Below are 22,013 nucleotides of genomic sequence, written 5' to 3'. Positions count from 1 at the left end.
TAAAAATTGGACCACAATCATATAATCTGTTTTTTCCGTATTCATATAGCCCATTTTAAAAACACACTAAAATCCTAATATTTTCGCTTCAGATTAAGTGAAATAAAGCTGTAAAAAATGTTATTTTTCTTTCACAATTTTAAGATCTTTAAAAGACTGTGTCTTACAGTGGATAGAAACTTGCAATTGTTACTGGTCAGGCAGAAACTGTGACATGTTTGTTGCTACTTACACAGCAGAAATTTCAAAATTTGCAGAATAGTTTGGAAAAAATCCAACGGCATTAGTGAATACTCCCTTAACCTTCAGGAATTATAAGGCTTCAGGATTATAAGGCTGTAGTGACTCTAAAGTTCAACAACATTCCTGAAGCAAGTGTCAAAAGGAAGCTAGCCCTGTTATTTGCAGAGCCAGCCTAAGAGCCCCGCATCAGCAGCTTTCTGTTCTTTTACGGCTTGTTTAAAGAAATGTGGCATTACCTATGCATCTGATGGCACAAAAGGCAATACTGTGCGTGGGAAAAAACCCCAGAAACTAACAACTCTAAAAGTGATTCAGAAGATTCATATTCTAAATAGGAAAAAGTTTTAGAAAGACCTAAACCAATTTAATTTGCTTAATTTTTTCTTTTTATTAATGCAAAAAAGGTGTTATGTGACAAAAATGCACACCTAAAATATATAAGAACTCTTAATAAGTAAAAAATTCTCAGTATTATAATAAGAAGGCATTTCAATGATTTTTCTTAGTGGTACATAAAATAATAGTGGACCTGACAACTGATGTTGTCTTAGATTCAAAAAAATGCAGTAAAATCAACTCCCAACATTTAAGTACAAATTTTAATACAAATATTTAATAATTTTACCTAAGTTGATATACAAAGGTGCCTAGAAATTTAGAATACAGACAAAATTTCAATAAATGAAACACTATGATAAATGACAAAGAAATGTCTTTTAATCTACTTTCAAAATGCTTTGATATAAAAAAGAAAACGTCCAGTGTCTGCAAACATCATACAATGCAATCAAATGCTGAACAGTGTGTTACACAAGTCATTCAAACACCCCAAATACCCACTAAGATACACTGTCCAAGTATTCTTCTTCATCATAGCAATGTTACGAATCAATTTCTGTTTTCAATGAGAAGAACCAGAAAAGACCAAGACATAAATGTACAGTATAGAAGAAAACACATGAAAAACACACAGAGAAGGGAAGAAGAAAATATAAAATTCAAGTTTACCAAGCTTCAACAGAAAACAAAAGACCACAAATAAGACAAGACTCAAAGTAAGTGGCTCACAAAAAATCCTTCATATATGTCTTATAAAAGCATCTAACTTCATGATTCACTGTAATCTTAAAAGAGCACATTCTTATTTAATCCATTCATCCACAAAACCCATCTTTTCCTTCAACTGAAATTGAAAAGACTAGATATATGACTTATAAGATACCTAACTAACTATGACAGATCTGTAAGTGGAGATCTGAAACTACTTGAAAAACAAAAGGTGTCATTTTCTGAATCTATTTCAGTTTAAAGAGAGGTAAGGGAGCCTTTAATTAAAAGTGGTAGGAATTTAAAATAAAATTCTATCAATGCTGTACATCTCACAGTATTAGTGGATCTGAGAAATTAAAATAATCTTCTATTTCAATTACTTACTATCTCAATTCTATAGTATAGTTTGGATAAAGGCTGCAGCTGATGGAAAATGTACCCTTTATAAACAACTTTATTATCCATTTTAATTCACTTAAATATTTATTTTTATAAATATGGCATGTGAATAAAATGGTGTGGACTCTGGAATCAGACTATCACCAATAATGAATTAGAATCCACTATAGTGAGCTCTAGGAATTAGGACAATTCTGTCTTCCCCATTTGTACCATGGGAATACCGTATCTATTTCACAGAGCAGCTACAGAATTCAATATTCATATAGAGTGCTTAGAGAAGTATATAGGAAGCATACAACAATATATGCTATCATCATCATATAACTGACCCTGCTAAATTAAAATCTAAAAGGGACTTACGGGATGTCAATAATGGAAAAGTCAAGGGAGAAAAAAGCTAGTTCTACCACTATTTTCTCCTTGTTAGCAAAAGGCATTTGTCAGGAATGTAGGTTGACAGGGTTAATAGAACACATGCTATTTTACGTGCGTGCATTAATGAAAAGGATGCAGTATACGTTAAGAGTTGAGCAACCTTCATTCCAGTTGCATTCATCTCTACACTTACCCCAGACTCCGCCACCTCTTCTTCCTGTAAGCAAGAGCCACAAACATTGAAGCGTGTGTTTGAATAGGAAAGCACAGAAAAAAGACAACAGTTGAAAGTCAGAGAAACTATGGAGACAGAACAGAACAGAAAAATTTTACTAGAAAAAAATGGTAGCTTAACAGTAAAATGACTTTAATGGAACACAAGGTGGTAAAATGAATTATGACATGTACTGAAGGCCAAAAAAGTCCACAATATTTAAAAGTGTGCTTTTAGACCAATTATCTTTTTAATATGTAATTAATTTCGAGGCTTATGTTAATAAACAAGCTTAACAAAAAATATTTATTACAAGTTTCCAGGGAAACTTTAAAAGAAAGAATAGAACTTTTGAATTTTTTTCAAAGGTATTTTTGAGCCATTCATTTAAGTGAGGAGATGAAATTACAAGGAACATAAAGATTTATAATTTCGTTTTTAAGTGCAGAAATTTCTCTATGTATGTGTTCAAGAAATTTTGAACAAACCAAAGCCAACTTAAAATTTAAGTATAAATATATCATGAAAATCTTTATGATCCTGTATCTCCTTATACTATAATTGGGCTGAATCAAGATTCTTTGTAACATTTTTATTCTCATTTTTTTGGCCCTCTCCTCTCTACCACCTGATTGGTCTGAGCATATCCCAGGCTTGTACTCAATAAGCTCCAGCTGTGGTCAGCCCCAATCTGTTTCTTCAGTCAGCACACTGACTACTGTCCACACTACATAATATGTATCACCAAAATGGCCAAATACTTGCTTACGGAAAACTACACGTTTCAGTACTAGCTGACAAAATCAATTTAGGCAAAGTTCAGTCTAATCTAACCATAAATGTTTTATTTTTTCCTATACTGTATTCTACTCTAGGCTAGGCCATTCAAGGGAGCGGTCAAGTTTATTGATTTCCTCCTTTGCTCATTTCTGAGGCATGGCTGGTACTTAGAAAATTATCAACTGGTCTGGTAGGCTCACAAATTCATTCAGGAACCAGGGTGCTGAAATGCATGAGTAGACGGATGTCTGTGTAAGGTAACAGGGAATGGTGGAGCCACTGTACAGGGACATATAACAAAAACAAAAACTTAGAAACAAAGAAACAAACAAATCCTCCAGGTTCACGTTGGTCCCTGGTTCTTAATTCTTCTGCTTCTACACTGCCGAGCAATGGCACCTCTCATTACATGCAGTGATTCTCAGGTGTGCAACTGGCTAGGGAAGAGGAGATATGACACACTCCTTCTTTCATATTTTGAGAATTTCTAAACTAGAGCAACCATCAGGTCAACTAGTCCTAAAAACAGGCTTCTGAACTGTGGTTTAAACAAAACAAAAATTAAGAAAACAATCCTGACATATGCTGATTCTATCTGTTTACAACAATTCCATCTCTTTTTGTCTCCTTAGTAGACTGTATTTCTTTTAAGCCACTGAAATTGTGCCTGCTCTGGCCAACATTTCATTTTTAAAGCTCTTAGGTACTAAAGGTATACACACAGGCCCAGAAGAAAATCAGATAAAAAATTAAAACCCTAGTATCTTTTCATCCTAAAAATTACTAGGAAAAATAATTTACTTTAAGTTTTATATGATTTGAGGACGCATTTGTTACTACATGAAAGGTGAATTTTAAAAAGCATTCATAGAAGATCAGGTTAATAGTGAACACAGTATTTTCATTTTTATTAAAGATACAGTATCCTTAAATCTGCACTTTCTAAACTGCTAAAGAATTTACATAAGCACCATAACTTGAGACAAAGGAATATATTTTAGACGAATAAAGCAGAACTTACACAGATATGGAACTTTAAAAATATTCAATAAAAATCAAAGACATGCAGACTAATACTTCACACATTTGGTTAGAACCAGATGCAAGTGTCTGTTTTCTCTGATAACTTCAATAAAGATCGGCAACTTACTTATATTTAAGTTAGATGACATTTTAAGTAACAACAATACAGAACTATCGGTGTAATCAAAAAAATTAATAGAGAAGTAGGATTCAAATCTCAGTAATTTATGTCATCCTGGACACATTATCTAACTGCTCTGAGCTTCAGTTTCTTTGTATGTAAAGGGCAGGCCAATATTACCAACCGTTAAAGGTTTTTATAACACACTATTATTTGAGATTGACATCTATAAAGCACTTAATACAGTGAGTGCACAATAAAAGGCAGATGGTCAATAAATGAAAAAGATCACTTTCAATGCCACTCTGTAACACTTACACACTTCAATGCCATACCTCTGTCGGAACATCATAGCTGGATCCATGTTAGCAGAAGTCATTCGAACAACCTGACGAATTTCCTTGGCAATCATTCTGAGTTTCTCAAAATTTACCAAACCATCAACTTTGGAATCATTTCCTATAGGATAAAAGTAATTTTTTTAACTCCCCAAATTAAAATATCTATATAAAGGTAGCAGAAGTCAAGTCATTATTCCTGGAGGCACAAATGAGAACCTTTATTAAACTGCCACTTTTGGTTTTAAGAATTGATAAACCCATATATGGTTTAATCCTGCTCCCAAGGAATGACCTAATGGGAGGAATTCTATTCCTATGGAAATAATGATTACGAATATTGGAAAGTGATAAACTGTGCACAGCTTCTAAAAGCCATTTCTTCATTGCATTGCAGGCACACCTAGTAAAAGTGCAGCCCTCAGTTCTAGCTCTCCAGATGCTCGGCTCACTCAGACAGGTACCTGCATCTATTTTTTTTGGCAGCAAAGTTAGTAACCACTTGAAAACTTAGGTTTCCACCAGGGGTCATCAAGAGTGACCTTTGGGCTTACCTAGTCCAGTATGGTTGCTATGGTTTACAATGATTTAAAAAATTGTAAAATGAGTTGTCGACACTTAAGAAGTGGAAGACATCCCATGAAAATAAGAATTTCTGCCTTATGTGGAAGAAAAAGAGAGCGGATGATCTGTGAGGGATTAAATAATAGCATGTCTGTTTTCCAAGTGGTAATAACTAGTTAAAAATTAAGAGACAGATGGCTCATAGGGACAGACATCTTCAAGTCTACCATGCACATGCCCTTCCCCAGAATTTGAATTTACAATCATGACTTTAATCATTAAATACAAATTTGATTGTTCATAAGTTACATAATTTTTGTTTGTTTTATTAAGTAGTTCTCTGAGAAAAAAATTCACACAACTTTCAAAATGGTCTATTTTTCTTTGACAAGAACAGGAATGACACCAGACTTAGCCCAGATGTGGGCTTATGCAGTTCAAACCACAAGGCAAAAAATCATATGTTCAAAGGGTAATCTAACTGTCTTTTTTCCACACCTGTCTTTAACACTTGGTGTGACCCTATTTATTTCCCATGGTGGGCCCTGAGGTGTCTCTGTGGAACACCACGTCCCTGAAGCCAAGATGGAAAACCACATGGGTCTGAACACACGTGGGCTCCCTCTTTGTAGTAAATGGTACCTATCTACTGGACATATAAACTGTTCAGGGTCTCAAAATGAGTTGGAAACAAAATGACAATGCAAAATACTTTCAAGTCATATAAACATGTTTTGAGGGAACATGCAAGAAAATATATTTGAAGTCTCTAGTAATATTTTCTTAAGAAAAAGAAGTAATAATGAAATTAGGGGCAGTATAACTAGTTAATAGGTACAACACACCGAGAACAGTTCGAAAGGTTCAACAGAAATAGAAGAAATACATTGAGTCATTAAAAAAACTGTCAAGGCAGTGAGGATCTGAAGAAATAATGAAGATGTGTGGCAAGTTTAGCATTTCCAGTGCTCCACCTACAGGCCTCTGCTGATTTCAGAAAAGGTGACCATGAGCTGAAAAACTGAGCAGTGCCAACCTGACTTTTGAAGTTAGAGAACAACTTAAGTCTAGATAAATCTTCGGGTTGGGATCTTTAAGAGACACACACACAGACACACAGACACACCCCCCCCCTCCCCCCACCCACCCCGGAACTAAAGATTAACAAAATGTAGACTGGATAAAAGTTCAGTGTTACATTATCTCAAAATGTGAAATGGTTTAAAGTGATTTTTGGATTGCTAGCACTCCTAGCTGCCTGGTAGAATCAAGTTTTAATTCTCTCTGGAGAAATAGAATATTGTCTGAAATTCTAGATTATTTCTGTAATTTTTTAATATACAACATCCATCTGGCCAAAAGTAACCAGGTACATTTGGTAAAAATTTAACATGATTGAAATGCAAGGGGAAAAAAAAGACAACAGAAAGACTCATTAAAAAAAAATAACACCTAGATTATGGAGTTACTAGAGACAGACATTAAAGTAACTGATGAATATGTGCAAGATTATAAAAAACAACTCTGAGAACTCTGGTAGAAAACATGAAGATAAGAAATGAATTTAAATTGTAAATCTGGAGGGAAAGCCCAATAACTGAAATAAGGAATATGCTGTTGAATTTACCAATAAGTCAGACATAGTTGAAGAAATAATTTAAAAATTGGATATTAGGCTAGGAGAAAATTCCAGAATAAATAAAAATATCCAGGTGAGACAAAATCAAAGTCATATAATAAATAGCACAGCTAGAGAAAAACAGAGATAGAGAGAAGAGAATATTTTAAAGCAGCTATTAAAGGAGGGTAGATTATTGTCAAAGGAACAACAAATAAGACTGACAGTTGACTTCTAAAAATAACAGTGGAAGTCAGGAGATATTTCTGTTATCTTAAAATGTTGAAAGATAGCTGCCAATCAAAATTGTGCCTTAAGAATGAATATTAATTAAAGACATTTTTTCAGATAAACAAAAACTAAGATTTTATCACCAGTAGACTTGCACATAAGAAAATAATAATCAGTGTTCTTACAAGGAGAAAAATCCTCAACCATAGGCAAACTTTGAAATTCAGGAAGGGGAAAAAACAGTAACAATATCATCACACTAAATAAATATCGACTTTACTAAACAATATTAGTACTAAGTGGGATTTAAAGGCATGGCAACAACTGTATATAAATCGAGAGGTGAGAGAATGAGTATTTGAATGGTCTGAGTTCTTGCACTGCCTGACACACAGAAAAGTACTAATGGATACTACTCAAAGTAGTATCAGCAAGTATCAATGTTGTAATGTATAGGGTAACACTAGAAAATTAGCAAAATAGTGTGTAGTCAGCAAGTTAATGGAGGACAAATACCACTCACAAAAAAACAATTAAGAGGAGTATAAACTACACGGCTGACTCAATGGACATGAGTCTGAGCAAGCTCCAGGGTTTGGTGATGGACAGGGAAGCCTGGCATGTTGCAGTCCATGGGGTCAAAGAGTCAGACACAACTGAGCGACTGAATTGAGACTACATGGCAAAAGACTAATAAATTAGGTTTTTAAAACTCAAAACATGTTGTTCATCAGAGATAATCTTAAGAGAGCCAAAGGCAAGTTGTACTATATATTTATACATATAGGACTTACACAAAATCCTTAAAAGGTGTATTAGAGAAAGAGAACATTAAGAAATTGAACTGAATGGATAAAAGAGGACAAATAAATATACAGAAGAGTGTCCAGACACATTAGTAATCAGAGAAATGAACATTAAATCACATCAAGATATAAGTACACACCTACTAAAATAGGTAGAAATAAAAAGAATGAATTGACCAGGTACTGGAGACAGCGAGGAACAATAAGAATATTCACGTCACTGCCAGTGTTCCACTTTAGTGGATTAACACCAAACTGTCTCCCAAAATTGATTGTATGGATATTCATAAATTTCACTGTGAATTATATCGAACAAAAATGCATGTGTACTACAAGATATGTGAAAGGATATTCACAGCAGCATTATTTGTATTGAGTAAACAGTGGAAACTATCAAATGCTCATCAACAGATTGAATGAATCCACTGTACTGCATTTATATAATGCAATGTCAAATAGTTTTGAATAATGATTAAAATTGCACTCAAAAACATGCAAGAATCTCATCACACAAGTCTAATGTTCACCAAAATAATCCAGCTGCTGCTAAGTCGTTTCAGTCGTGTCCGACTCTGTGCGACCCCAGAGACAGCAGCCCACCAGGCTCCCCAGTCCCTGGGATTCTCCAGGCAAGAACACTGGAGTGGGTTGCCATTTCCTTCTCCAATGCATGAAAATGAAAGGTGAAAGTGAAGTCGCTCAGCTGTGTCCGACTCTTCGTGACCCCATGGACTGCAGCCCAACAGGCTCCTCTGTCCATGGGATTTTCCAGGCAAGAGTACTGGAGTGGGGTGCCATCACCTTCTCCAAAATAATCCAGAAGCCAAACCAAAAACTAAAAAAACAAATATACTCTGTGGATATATAAAGCTCGAGAACAGGTAAAACCATCATATTAGAAGTCAACACAAGTATCTTTAGGGAAGATGAAGGTGGTAACTGGAAAAGGGCACAAGTGTGGCTGCTGGGAGGTAGGCAATGTTTTTTCTTGACTGGGTGCTGGTTGCCTGGGTGTTCACTTTGTCATAATCCATTAAGTTGTTCACTTGTTTGCGGTACTTTTCTGTATGTGTTCAGTAACTACAAAAAGAAGTTGGGAGTCTGATCTTGGTTATGTATGAATTGCATTGGGTAAACACCAACATCTGTTCTTATCAATAATGTGGGTTTTCCCTAAGATTTACTACATTTAATTGGGTAAAGCTTTTAGTGACTTATAATCAATAGGCTAAAAAATATATTAAATACATTATAATTCTGTAGAATTAGCTGAAGTTAAGCATGCTAATTTTCAAGTAACTTTCAAATACCTTCATGTAGAAATGTCATATCTTTCTTGACAACAGGAAAGAGTGGAATAATTGGAGGCTGCATGCTTTGACTACTAAGAATATTTCTGTATTTTGCCATGTTTCTGGATGGATCAAAAAGGTCTTGCAGATCTTGGAAGTGTTTCTCATACTTGCTTGGTAACTTTTCCCAAGTACCTCTGAGTCGTGCTACAGATGCCAAGTTCAAACCACTGCCAAAGATGAGAATAAAAACATTAAAAATAGGCTTGCAAGAGAGGCAGGACGCAGGTCAGGTAAGTGTATAAACCAATTTTTTTGAATGAAGCTAAAATAAGCAGATACATCTTATATAAACAGTAGAACCATAAAAAAATAATAAATAAAAGGGACTCCTTGATCTTAAAATAAGAAAAACTTTCTTCAAAGGAACTATATTATGTGCCAATGGTTGTATATAGTTTTTTTTAAGAGTGCATGTAAATGACAAATACAGTAAATCCATTAAACATACATTTAACTTAAAAATAAACTTCAAGCATCACAATGTTTTTTTTTACTTAGAAATTATTTTATGGAGACATTATTTATTTGAAAGTGGTGTAAGTGATAACAAGTGCTATATAAATATAAGTGAGGCAAGTTCTGAGACTGAAAACCTTTCTTTGAGATTTTGGCCATTCATGTCCCTGATTTCAATACTTTCATAGGTTCTATAATCCTATCGTCTGTCAAGCGTCTATATACTCAATGTCTCCTCTTCTGTTCTCGGCTACCTGACTTTTACCTATACCACAGAATTTAAAATGTTCTCTTGACTTATGATTTTAAACTGTGGAATTAGGATATCTTTGTTCCCTCTGTTTCTCAGAAATCATCTCAAAAACTATAAGGATGAATAAGAGAAATGCAGATTTCATTTCCACCAAAACTTAAGAGATATCTGTAACTCCTAAACAGAATGGCTATCAAAAAATAGTCAAGTCAAATCTAAGTATGCAAAATGCTGAAAAAGGAGGCCTGCAGTGGAAGATTTCAATGAAAGCTGTAAACCATAGCGCTCCAAAGCAGGTAACTTACTCCAAAGGCAAAACCAGCAATCCCCTATTAAACAACAAAGCAGGGTCCATAGACTGATAGAATTAGGAAGGGGCTGGACTCTTGTTCTTCACCAGGGAATGTCAGGGAAAGTAAGATTTAAAACAGTGTGTGCAGTGATATAACATCTTGGCTAGAAGCAGTTTAATAGTGACACAAGATAGCAGAGAGAAACTGAGTTGTAAGCACCCATAAAACTGTGTATCTCCATTTGCTGGAGAGAAGTTAAAGGTAAAAAAAAATTCACATACAAGCTCTATTTCTGTTAGCCTGGAACACTTCCCTGGCTCCTCTCCCATATGAATCTCCTGCAGATAAGATGGTATAGGAAAACTCATGTCCTTCAAAAACAAGGAATGAATAAAGGAGCCATAACATGCTGCTACGAGGAAAAAGACCATAAAGAAGGAAAATGTTCCGACAATAAAAACTGGGACTGACTAATGACCCTAGTATCCACGACTCAAATGAATTAATAAAGTAAACGAAGAGCAATGAAGTGATATAAGAGTTTAGGAAAAATATATATTGATTTAAAAAATTAACAAGTTCAGGAAAAATTGGAAGAAAAACCACAACTATCAGAAAAGTGAAAGCAATGCTGGAACCTACATAAAGAAAAAGATGGCTAAAATCTTGAGCAAGTATCTTAAAAGGACTGACAAAAGCAATCAGTGGAAATGGTCAGAGTTGAGAAAAACGACAGAGAAAATGGGCTTCGCTGGTGGCTCAGATGGTAAAGACTCTGCCTGCAATGCAGATTTGGGTATGATCCCTGGGTCAGGAAGTTCCCCTGGAGAGGGAAACAGCAACCCACTCCAGTATTCTTGCCTGGAGAATCCCATGGACAGAGGAGCTGGCAGGGTACAGTTCATGGGGCTGAAAAGAGTTGGACATGACCGAGCGACTCACACTTTCACTTTCTTTTCAGAGAAAAAATAATGGATATGGAAGACAAAGGCTATCTAAAATTTATATAATTGGTATCCTTGAAGCAGGAAACAAAAATGATGGAACTGAAAAAAATCTTCAAAAGTACAATTTGAGAAAACCATCCAGGAACAAAAGAACTTAATCTATAGAATAGGCACCACAGTTTCAGAGAAACTGACACAGAACTAAATGAGATGTAGAAACACCCACGTGAAGGTAAATGACTTCAGAGACAAGGAAATAAAAGGGGAAGTAAGCTCTGAAACCTGCACAACTATATGAAACACTAGTGTAGACCAATTATCTATGAGGTTCCCAAGAAATAACATGTTAGAAAAGAACTTTATTAAAGCCAGATAAAGTGACAGCAAAGTTCAAAAGCAACAGAAAAATATTTTGAATATGCTTAGGATATATCATTTCCAAAAGCATTTTTAAGAAATGATTAGAAAACAAAATTCAATCAGGGGATAAGGAGAGAGAGTGATGTCAACATTATAGTGTCATTAGACATCCCTATCCCAACAACAAAAACTCAGCATCTATCCATGAACAGTGGGACCCAGAAACATGGACCAAGGGACCGGAGAGGAGACTTACCCACCAGTGTACTGGGTAATAGGCAGGAAGATTTGGAGTGGGGAATCTAGAGGAGACTATGAAATGGTTCTGGCCCCTTTCAGCTATGGACTGGGAACATATGCAGAACACTGACTTTGGTGGTCACCTTCAGAGAAGAGGGACTTTGTGAAGTCCAGGTTTCCAAAGGAGAAGTTCTAGTGCTCCACTGAAGTGGACCAGAATAGAAGAGTGTGAGTGCAATGGGATAGGAAGAGCTTGACTTTGTTGGCATCACTCCTCCCCCAAGGAAGCATTATTGTTGTTGTTGTTCTTCAGTTGCTCAGTCATGTCTGATTCTTTGTGACCCCGTGACTGCAGCACACCAGGCTTCCCTGTCTTTCACCACCTTCCGGAGCTTGCTCATGTCCATAGAGTGGGTGATGCAATCCAACCATCTCATCCTCTGTCGGCCCCTTCTCCTCGTGCCTTTGGTCTTTCCCAGCATCAGGGTCTTTTCTAATGAGCTGGCTCTTATCATCAGGTGGCCAAACTATTGGAGCTTCAGCATCAGTCCCTCCAATGAATATTCAAGATGATTTTCCTTTAGGATTTACTGATTTGATCTTGCAGTCCAAGGGAGTCTCAACAGTCTTTTCCAACACCACAGTCCAAAAGCATCAATTCTTTGGCACTCAGCCTTTTTTATGGTCCAAATCTCACAACTGTACATGACCACTGCAAAAACCACAGCTTTGACTATATGGGCCTTTGTCAGCAAAGTAATGTCTCTGCTTTCAAATATGTTGTCTAGGTGTGTCATAGCTACTCTTCCAAGCAGCAAGCACCTTTTAATTTCATGGCTGCAGTCACCATCTGCAATGATTTTGGAGCCCAAGAAAATAAAGTCTGTCACTGATTCCACTTTTCCTCTTCTATTTGCCATGAATTTGATGGAACCGGATGCCATAATCTTAGTTTTTTGAATGTTGAGTTTTAAAGCCAGCTTTTTCACTCTCCTCTTTCACCTTCATCAACAGGCTCTTTAGTTCCTCTTCACTTTCTGACATAAGGGTGATGTCATCTGCATATATGAGGCTGTTGATCTTTCTCCCAGCAACCTTGATTCCAGCTTGTGCTTCATCCAGCCAGGCATTTCACGTGATATATTTTGCATATAAGTTAAATAAGCAGGGTGACAATACACAGCCTTGACATGCTCCTTTCCCAATTTGGAACCAGTCCTTTGTTCCATGTCTGGTTCTAACTCTTGCTTCTTGACCCGCACACACGTTTTACAGGAGGCAGGTAAGGTGGTCTGGTATTCCCATCTCTTTAAGAATTTTCTGGTATGTTGTGATCCACACAGTCAAAGGCTTTCGTGTAGTAAAGGAAGCAGAAGTAGATGCTTTTCTGGAATTCTCTTCCTTTTTCTATGATCCAATGGAGGCTGGCAATCTGACCTCTGGTTCCTCTGCCTTTTCTAAATCCAGCTTGAATATCTGAAAGTTCTCAGTTCACATACTGTTGAAGCCCAGCTTGGAGGATTTTGAGCATTATTTGCTAGAATGTGAAATAAGTGCAATTGTGTGGTAGTTTGAACATTCTTTGGCATTGCCCTTCTTTGGAACTGGAATGAAAACTGACCTTTTCCAGTCCTGTGGATACTGCTGAGTTTTCCAAATTTGCTGGCATATTGAGTGCAGCACTTTAATACCAGCATCTTTTAGGATTTGAAGTAGTTCAGCTGGAATTCCATCACCTCCACTAGCTTTGTTCATAGTGATGCTTCCTAAGGCCCACTTAACTTTGCACTCCAAGATGTCTGGCTCTAGGTTAGTGATTCCCACCATTGTGGTTATCTGGGTCATTAGATCTTTTTAATATAGTTCTTCTGTGTGTTCTTGCCACCTCTTCCTAATAGCTTCTGCTTCTGTTATATCCATTTCTGTCCTTTATTGTGCCCATCTTAGCATGAAATGTACCCTTGATATCCCTAATTTTCTTGAAGAGATCTCTATTCTTTCCCATTCTATTATTTTCCTTTATTTTTTTGCATTGTTCACTTAGGAAGGCTTTCTTATTTCTCCTTGCTTCTCTTTGCAACTCTGCATTCAGATGGGTATATACCATTCCTTTTCTCCTTTGCTTTTCGTGAAAGGCAAGCCAAAAGGCAAGGAAGCATAACTCAAGCCTAAACTAGATGGCTCTTGATCTCTCCAACAGGGGAAAGGGAGAGCAAGTTGGGAATGTCTGGCTGCTCGAGCCATGTGGGGTGTTGCTAAAGACACTCATTCTCTCTTCCAGCATCCAGAGCACTAAAGTGGGAGCTCCATGAGTGGGAGGGAGGGAACAGATCAAAAGAGTAGCATGTAAGATTCCAAAAGGATATTAAAGGAATGAGGTTCCTGCTAACTGCCTCTGGATTCCAACAGGAAGCCCATCCAGAAGACACAGAAAGTGAGTGTTAGCTGCTCAGCTGTGTCTGACTCTTTGCAACCCCAAGGACTGTAGGCAACCAGGCTCCTCTGTCCCTGGGCTTCTCCAGGCAATAATACTGGTGTGGGTTGCCATTCCCTTCTCCGGGGAATCTTCCCAACCCAGGAATCAAACCCAGGTCTCCTATTTCAGGCAGATTCTTCACCATCTAAGCCACCAGGGAAGCTCCTCAGGAGACACAGGGAAACCTCAATTGTAAATCCTCCTGATGTACCCAAGAGTACCTGCAGCTCACTGTGCTCAAACCCACACCTTCCATCCCTCTGCTACTGGCTTCCTGTGCAAGGTCCCAAAAGAAAGCTCTGGAAGAGAGGAAAAACATACAGAAAACAGGCTGGAGTCTATGGGTGAAGAAGAAACCACAAATCTGAGCTGTAGCACTACCTTTAGGAAAATAAAAGAGACATATCAGCATTTGACATGGTACATCCTAGGATACAGAGAAAACATACAAGCTTCAGAATTCTGCCCAAGAGGGAACAAGAAGCCTGGAGCAGGTGTATCCACACAATGCCAGAGAGAAAGTCTCAGAATCTGTATTAGGAATGACAAAAGGATTTTTTCCTCCTGAAGGCAACTCATAAAAATTAGAGAAGATGAAAGCAATTTCAAATGCAGAAAAAGCAAGGCAAAACTCCCTGAAGCATGAAAAAACAAGGAAACATGACATCACCAAAAGTTCACAATAATCTTCCAGTAATCAAAGACACAGCAATCCATAATTTACCTAATAAAGAATTCAAAATAGGTGTTTTAAGAAAACTCAATCATAGAATGAGTTTGGAAGTTTACCATCCTCTGCAATTTTCTGGAAGAGTTTGAGCAGGATAGGTGTTAGCTCTTCTCTAAATTTTTGGTAGAATTCAGCTGTGAAGCCATCTGGACCTGGGCTTTTGTTTGCTGGAAGATTTTTGATTACAGTTTCAATTTCCGTGCTTGTGATGGGTCTGTTAAGATTTTCTATTTCTTCCTGGTCCAGTTTTGGAGAGTTGTACTTTTCTAAGAATTTGTCCATTTCTTCCTCGTTGTCCATTTTATTGGCATATAATTGTTGATAGTAGTCTCCTATGATCCTTTGTATTTCTGTGTTGTCTGTTGTGATCTCTCCATTTTCATTTCTAATTTTATTGATTTGATTCTTCTCCCTTTGTTTCTTGATGAGTCTGGCTAATGGTTTGTCAATTTTATTTATCCTTTCAAAGAACCAGCTTTTGGTTTTGTTGATTTTTGCTATGGTCTCTTTTGTTTCTTTTGCATTTATTTCTGCTCTAATTTTTAAGATTTCTTTCCTTCTACTAACCCTGGGGTTCTTCATTTCTTCCTTTTCTAGTTGCTTTAGGTGTAGAGTTAGGTTATTTATTTGACTTTTTTCTTGTTTCTTGAGGTGTGCCTGTATTGCTACGAACTTTCCCCTTAGGACTGCTTTTACCGTGTCCCACAGGTTTTGGGTTGTTGTCTTTTCATTTTCATTCGTTTCTATGCAAATTTTGATTTCTTTTTTGATTTCTTCTGTGATTTGTTGGTTATTCAGCAGTGTGTTGTTCAGCCTCCATATGTTGGATTTTTTAATAGTTTTTCTCCTGTAATTGAGATCTAATCTTACTGCATTGTGGTCAGAAAAGATGCTTGGAATGATTTCTATTTTTTTGAATTTACCAAGGCTAGCTTTATGGCCCAGGATGTGATCCATCCTGGAGAAGGTTCCATGTGCGCTTGAGAAGAAGGTGAAATTCATTGTTTTGGGATGAAATGTCCTATAGATATCAATTAGGTCTAACTGGTCTATTGTATCGTTTAAAGTTTGTGTTTCCTTGTTAATTTTCTGTTTAGTTGATCTATCCATAGGTGTGAGTGGGGTATTAAAGTCTCCCACTATTATTGTGTTATTGTTAATTTCTCCTTTCATACTTGTTAGCATTTGTCTTACATACTGCGGTGCTCCCGTGTTGGGTGCATATATATTTATAATTGTTATATCTTCTTCTTGGATTGATCCTTTGATCATTATGTAGTGACCATCTTTGTCTCTTTTCACAGCCTTTGTTTTAAAGTCTATTTTATCTGATATGAGTATTGCTACTCCTGCTTTCTTTTGGTCCCTATTCGCATGGAAAATCTTTTTCCAGCCCTTCACTTTCAGTCTGTATGTGTCCCCTGTTTTGAGGTGGGTCTCTTGTAGACAACATATGCAGGGGTCTTGTTTTTGTATCCATTCAGCCAGTCTTTGTCTTTTGGTTGGGGCATTCAACCCATTTACGTTTAAGGTAATTACTGATAAGTATGACCCCGTTGCCATTTACTTTATTGTTTTGGGTTCGAATTTATACACAATTTTTGTGTTTCCTGTCTAGAGAATATCCTTTAGTATTTGTTGGAGAGCTGGTTTGGTGGTGCAAAATTCTCTCAGCTTTTGCTTGTCTGAAAAGCTTTTGATTTCTCCTTCATACTTGAATGAGATCCTTGCTGGGTACAATAATCTGGGCTGTAGGTTATTTTCTTTCATCATTTTAAGTATGTCTTGCCATTCCCTCCTGGCTTGAAGAGTTTCTATTGAAAGATCAGCTGTTATCCTTATGGGAATTCCCTTGTGTGTTATTTGTTGTTTTTCCCTTGCTGCTTTTAATATTTGTTCTTTGTGTTTGATCTTTGTTAATTTGATTACTATGTGTCTTGGGGTGTTTCGCCTTGGGTTTATCCTGTTTGGGACTCTCTGGGTTTCTTGGACTTGGGTGATTATTTCCTTCCCCATTTTAGGGAAGTTTTCAACTATTATCTCCTCAAGTATTTTCTCATGGTCTTTCTTTTTGTCTTCTTCTTCTGGGATCCCTATGATTCGAATGTTGTAGCGTTTAATATTGTCCTGGAGGTCTCTGAGATTGTCCTCATTTCTTTTAATTCGTTTTTCTTTTATCCTCTCTGATTCATTTATTTCTACCATTCTATCTTCTAATTCACTAATCCTATCTTCTGCCTCTGTTATTCTACTATTTGTTGCCTCCAGAGTGTTTTTAATTTCACTTATTGCATTATTCATTATATATTGACTCTTTTTTATGTCTTCTAAGTCCTTGTTAAACCTTTCTTGCATCTTCTCAATCCTTGCCTCCAGGCTATTTATCTGTGACCTCATTAACCTTAAAAGCTTCTGCACATCAAAGGAAACTATTAGCAAGGTGAAAAGACAGCCTTCAGAATGGGAGAAGATAATAGCAAATGAAGCAACTGACAAACAACTAATCTCGAGGATATACAAGCAACTCCTACAGCTCAACTCCAGAAAAATAAATGACCCAATCAAAAAATGGGCCAAAGAACTAAATAGACATTTCTCCAAAGAAGACATACAGATGGCTAACAAACACATGAAAAGATGCTCAACATCACTCATTATCAGAGAAATGCAAATCAAAACCACTATGAGGTACCATTTCACACCAGTCAGAATGGCTGCGATCCAAAAGTCTACAAGTAATAAATGCTGGAGAGGGTGTGGAGAAAAGGGAACCCTCTTACACTGTTGGTGGGAATGCAAACTAGTACAGCCACTATGGAGAACAGTGTGGAGATTCCTTAAAAAACTGGAAATAGACATGCCTTATGATCCAGCAATCCCACTGCTGGGCATACACACTGAGGAAACCAGAAGGGAAAGAGACACGAGTACCCCAATGTTCATCGCAGCACTGTTTATAATAGCCAGGACATGGAAGCAACCTAGATGTCCATCAGCAGATGAATGGATAAGAAAGCTGTGGTACATATACACAATGGAGTATTATTCAGCCATTAAAAAGAATACATTTGAATCAGTTCTAATGAGGTGGATGAAACTGGAGCCTATTATACAGAGTGAAGTAAGCCAGAAAGAAAAACACCAATACAGTATACTAACGCATATATATGGAATTTAGAAAGATGGTAACAATAACCCTGTGTACGAGACAGCAAAAGAGACACTGATGTATAGAACAGTCTTATGGACTCTGTGGGAGAGGGAGAGGGTGGGAAGATTTGGGAGAATGGCATTGAAACATGTAAAATATCATGTATGAAATGAGTTGCCAGTCCAGGTTCGATGCACGATACTGGATGCTTGGGGCTGGTGCACTGGGACGACCCAGAGGGATGGAATGGGGAGGGAGGAGGGAGGAGGGTTCAGGATGGAGAACACATGTGTACCTGTGGCGGATTCATTTTGATATTTGGCAAATCTAATACAGTTATGTTAAGTTTAAAAATAAAATAAAATTTAAAAAAAAAAAAAAAAACTCAATCAGCTATAAGAAAACAGAAAGATGAGTCAATGAAATCAGAAAAACAATATATAATCAAAATACAGACATCACAAGAAAGAACCAAATGAGTATTCTGGAATGGAAGAATTCAGTGAATGAAATGCAAAAAATTGCAATAGAGAGTAGCAACATCAAGTAGACGAAAGAGAAGGAAAAATCACTGAGATAAATGATAGGAACTTGGAAATAACTCAGTGTGAGGAGAAAAAAGCATGAAAAAAAGAAAAAAATGAAGAAAGCCAATCAAGAGAAAAAAGAAAAAGAATGAAGAAAGCTGGGAAACCATTATGGAAGAAAACTCAAAACAGCCAAGATACAAACCCCTGGGGTTCCAGAGGGAGAAGGGAAGAGAAAGAAGACCACTAAAGAAGCACAGCTGAGAAATCTCCAAACCTGCGAAGAGGCCTCGACATCCAAGTTCATGAACCTAACAGATTACCCCATTATTTCAATCCAAGACAACTTTCTCCAAGACACATTATAACAAAACTGTCAAAATGAAAGAAAGAATTCTACTAGCAGCAAGACAAAAGAAGATTGTAACTTACAAGGGAACTCCCCTTAGACTATCAGTCGACTTTTCAGCAGAAAACTTATAAGCAGGAGAGAGTGGACTAATACATTCAAAGTGCAGAAAGGAAAAAATTATCAGTCAAGAGTACTCTATCTGGCAAAGTTATCCTAGAGAAGTAGACTTTCCCCGGAAATCAAGAGCTGAGAAGTTCATAATTACTAGATCTGCCTTATAAGAAATGCTAAAAGAAGTTCTTAAAATGAAATGACACTAACAATGTGAAAACATATGAAAATATACAACGCTCTGATAAACATTAAGTATATAGTTAAGCTAAAAAATACTCTCAACAATGAAATATGATGACATATTAATCCCTAGAGAATAAAGGTTAAATGACGAGAATACAAAAAACAACACTTACTATTACAATTTGCAAATGAATACACTACATAAAAAGGCAAATTTTGACACTGAAAACATAAAAGAGGGGGCAGATTCTTGAGAGTCCCTTGGACTGCAAGGAGATCCAACCAGTCCATTCTGAAGGAGATCAGCCCTGGGATTTCTTTGGAAGGAATGATGCTAAAGCTGAAACTCCAGTACTTTGGCCACCTCATGCGAAGAGTTGACTCATTGGAAAAGACCCTGATGCTGGGAAATATTGAAGGCAGGAGGAGAAGGGGACGACAGAGGATGAGATGGCTAGATGGCATCACTGGCTCGATGGACGTGAGTCTGAGTGAACTCCAGGAATTGGTGATGGACAGGGAGGCCTGGCGTGCTGCGATTCATGGGGTCGCAAAGAGTCGGACACGACTGAACGACTGAACTGAACTGAACTGAGAGTTGTATGTGACTGGAATTTTATCAGTGTCAAATAGACTGTTACATCTCTAAGAGGTTTCATGTAAATGTCATGGTAACTAACCACAAAGCAAAATCCCATAGTGGATTCACAAAAGGTGAAGAAAAGAAAACCAGAGCATACTACCAGGAAAAGTATCAATTCACAAAGGAACAAAGCAACAGAGTAAAAAATAAGAGTAAAAAAGAAAGAAGGGAATTACAGAACATCCAGGAAACAGTAAGATGGCAGCAGTAAGTGCTTATATATCAATAGTTACTCTAAGACTCCCCAGTAGTGCAGTGGGTAAGAATCCACCTGCCAATGGCGGGGACTTGGATTTGATGCCTGGTCTGAGAGGATTCCACATGCTGCACAGTGGCTGGGCCTCAGCGCCACAACTACTGAGCCCACGCGCCAGAGTTGTGAACCTCAGCCACTTAAATCTGCTCGCCCTAGGCCCATGGGCTCCAACTACCGAGCCTGTGTGCTGCAACTCTGACGCCCACGTGCCCACAGCCTGTGCTCCGGAACAAGAGCAACCAGCACAACGAGAAGCCCACACACTGCAACAAGGTGCAGCCCCCGCAGGCTGCAGCCAGGGGAAGCCCTGGAAAGACTGAGGGCAAGAGGCCAAGGGCTCCACAGAGGATGAGATGATTGGGTGGCATCACCGACTCAATGGCCATGAGTTTGAGCAAACTCTGGGAGATAGTGAAGGACAGGAAAGCCTGGCGTGCTGCAGTCCATGGGGTCACAAACAGTTGGACATGACTGAGTGACTGAACAACAGATACATAAAGGGTATTCCATTCAATACCAGCAGAACACACATTCTCCTCGAGCATACACAGAACATCTTTCAGGTTAGGTCATGTAAGCCAAAAACAAGTCTCAGCAAATTTAAGAAGACCGAAATCATACCAGCTATCTTTTCTGACCACAATTTGTGAAACTAGTTATTAACAGCAAGAGGAAAAATAAAACATCTACAAATATATGGAAATTAAACAGCATTCCCTTGAACAAACAATGGGTCAGAGAAATCAAAGGGGAAATTAAAAAGTACTTCTAAATAAAGGAAAATGGATATACAACATACCAAAATTTGGGGGATACTTCAAGAGCAGTTCCAGGACCTAAACTGATAATGACAAATTCCTCAAATAAATTACTTAACGTATGTAACAAGAAAAAGGAGAAACTAAGCCCATTTGAAAAATAACAAAAATCCAAGTAGAAATAAAGAAGAGACAAGAAAAAAACAATAGAAAAGATCAATGAAACTAAGAAAAAGTTATCAGAAATAATTAATAAAACTGACAATTCTTTGGCTAGACTTAGGAAAACAAGAACTCAAATAAATAAAATATGCTATAAATTCCAGTCATAGGTGACTGATTCACCTGTTTCATCTCAGCTGTAAAGTTAATATGTCCTTTATATTTTGTAATGCATTGTGATATAAAATGTAGGAATACTAAGCAATTAATGTTACATTAACTGTCGAAAATGTAAATAAAATGTTCTTCACAACAAAACCAACCTAACCAAGACAAAGCTTCCTAACCAAATGTCTGGCCTTTTTTGTACCCATCTTGGGGCTGCTCTCCACCATTCTCTCTCATTCTACGTCCTAGACTTTAATGACACTATCATACCATGCTGTCTACTATCTCTTGTATTAGCACTCTAGTTCTTTGGTTGGACTCGCTTCTTTACCCTCACCTTGAGGATGGCCTCTAAGATATGTTTTTTACCATATTCTTTGGACACTCTACACAGAGATCTCTTCTGGAGTCAATGAGGTTTTTTGAGGGGGGGGGGTGGGTTTGTTTTTTTAATGGAGTACTCCAAAACTGAGCTGGTAATGCTCAGATTCTTTACTCCATGTTTCCTATACAAACAGTTTCAATTTCTAGCCTTCTAATTGTCTATCAATGGCATCTGTGTTCCCTTGTTTTAGACTCAGCTGTTAAAAACTGTGAGGTAGTTGGTGTAAGTCCTGAATTCCACAAATGAGAAACTGATCTTCAGTCTTCTCTTGACTCACTGCTACCACAAGGAAGAGGCAAGATTCAAATACAGATGCGCCTGATTCTCAAGGCCACTCTATTAATCTCTATTCAACACTTCTTCCACAATGTCTAGTTCTACTGCATCCACTGGTTAAATTTCATAAAGGAGTTTTCTATTACCATGACAGATTTATGAT

The 22,013-nt window shown here is 37.3% G+C and overlaps 1 protein-coding gene across 4 annotated transcripts in view; it reads right to left on the bottom strand.

Annotated features, from left to right (window-relative positions):
• RAPGEF6 (Rap guanine nucleotide exchange factor 6) overlaps window positions 1–22,013 on the bottom strand; it is a 233,824-nt gene that overhangs the window by 19,831 nt on the left and 191,980 nt on the right. For 2 of the 4 annotated variants that reach the window (XM_055548160.1, XM_055548155.1), the window contains exons 20-22: window positions 9,076–9,287; window positions 4,544–4,667; window positions 2,264–2,287 (exon numbers count right to left, since the gene is read on the bottom strand). In XM_055548160.1, coding sequence (XP_055404135.1) covers window positions 2,264–2,287; window positions 4,544–4,667; window positions 9,076–9,287 — 360 coding nt within the window. The remainder of the gene's footprint in view (window positions 1–2,263; window positions 2,288–4,543; window positions 4,668–9,075; window positions 9,288–22,013) is intronic. The other 2 variants (XM_055548158.1, XM_055548162.1) reach the window with 1 other exon arrangement.

The sequence above is a fragment of the Bubalus kerabau genome, chromosome 1 (genome assembly GCF_029407905.1).
Source record: "Bubalus kerabau isolate K-KA32 ecotype Philippines breed swamp buffalo chromosome 1, PCC_UOA_SB_1v2, whole genome shotgun sequence".
Classification (NCBI taxonomy): domain Eukaryota; kingdom Metazoa; phylum Chordata; class Mammalia; order Artiodactyla; family Bovidae; genus Bubalus; species Bubalus kerabau.
This window is presented reverse-complemented; position numbering and strand designations above follow the sequence as displayed.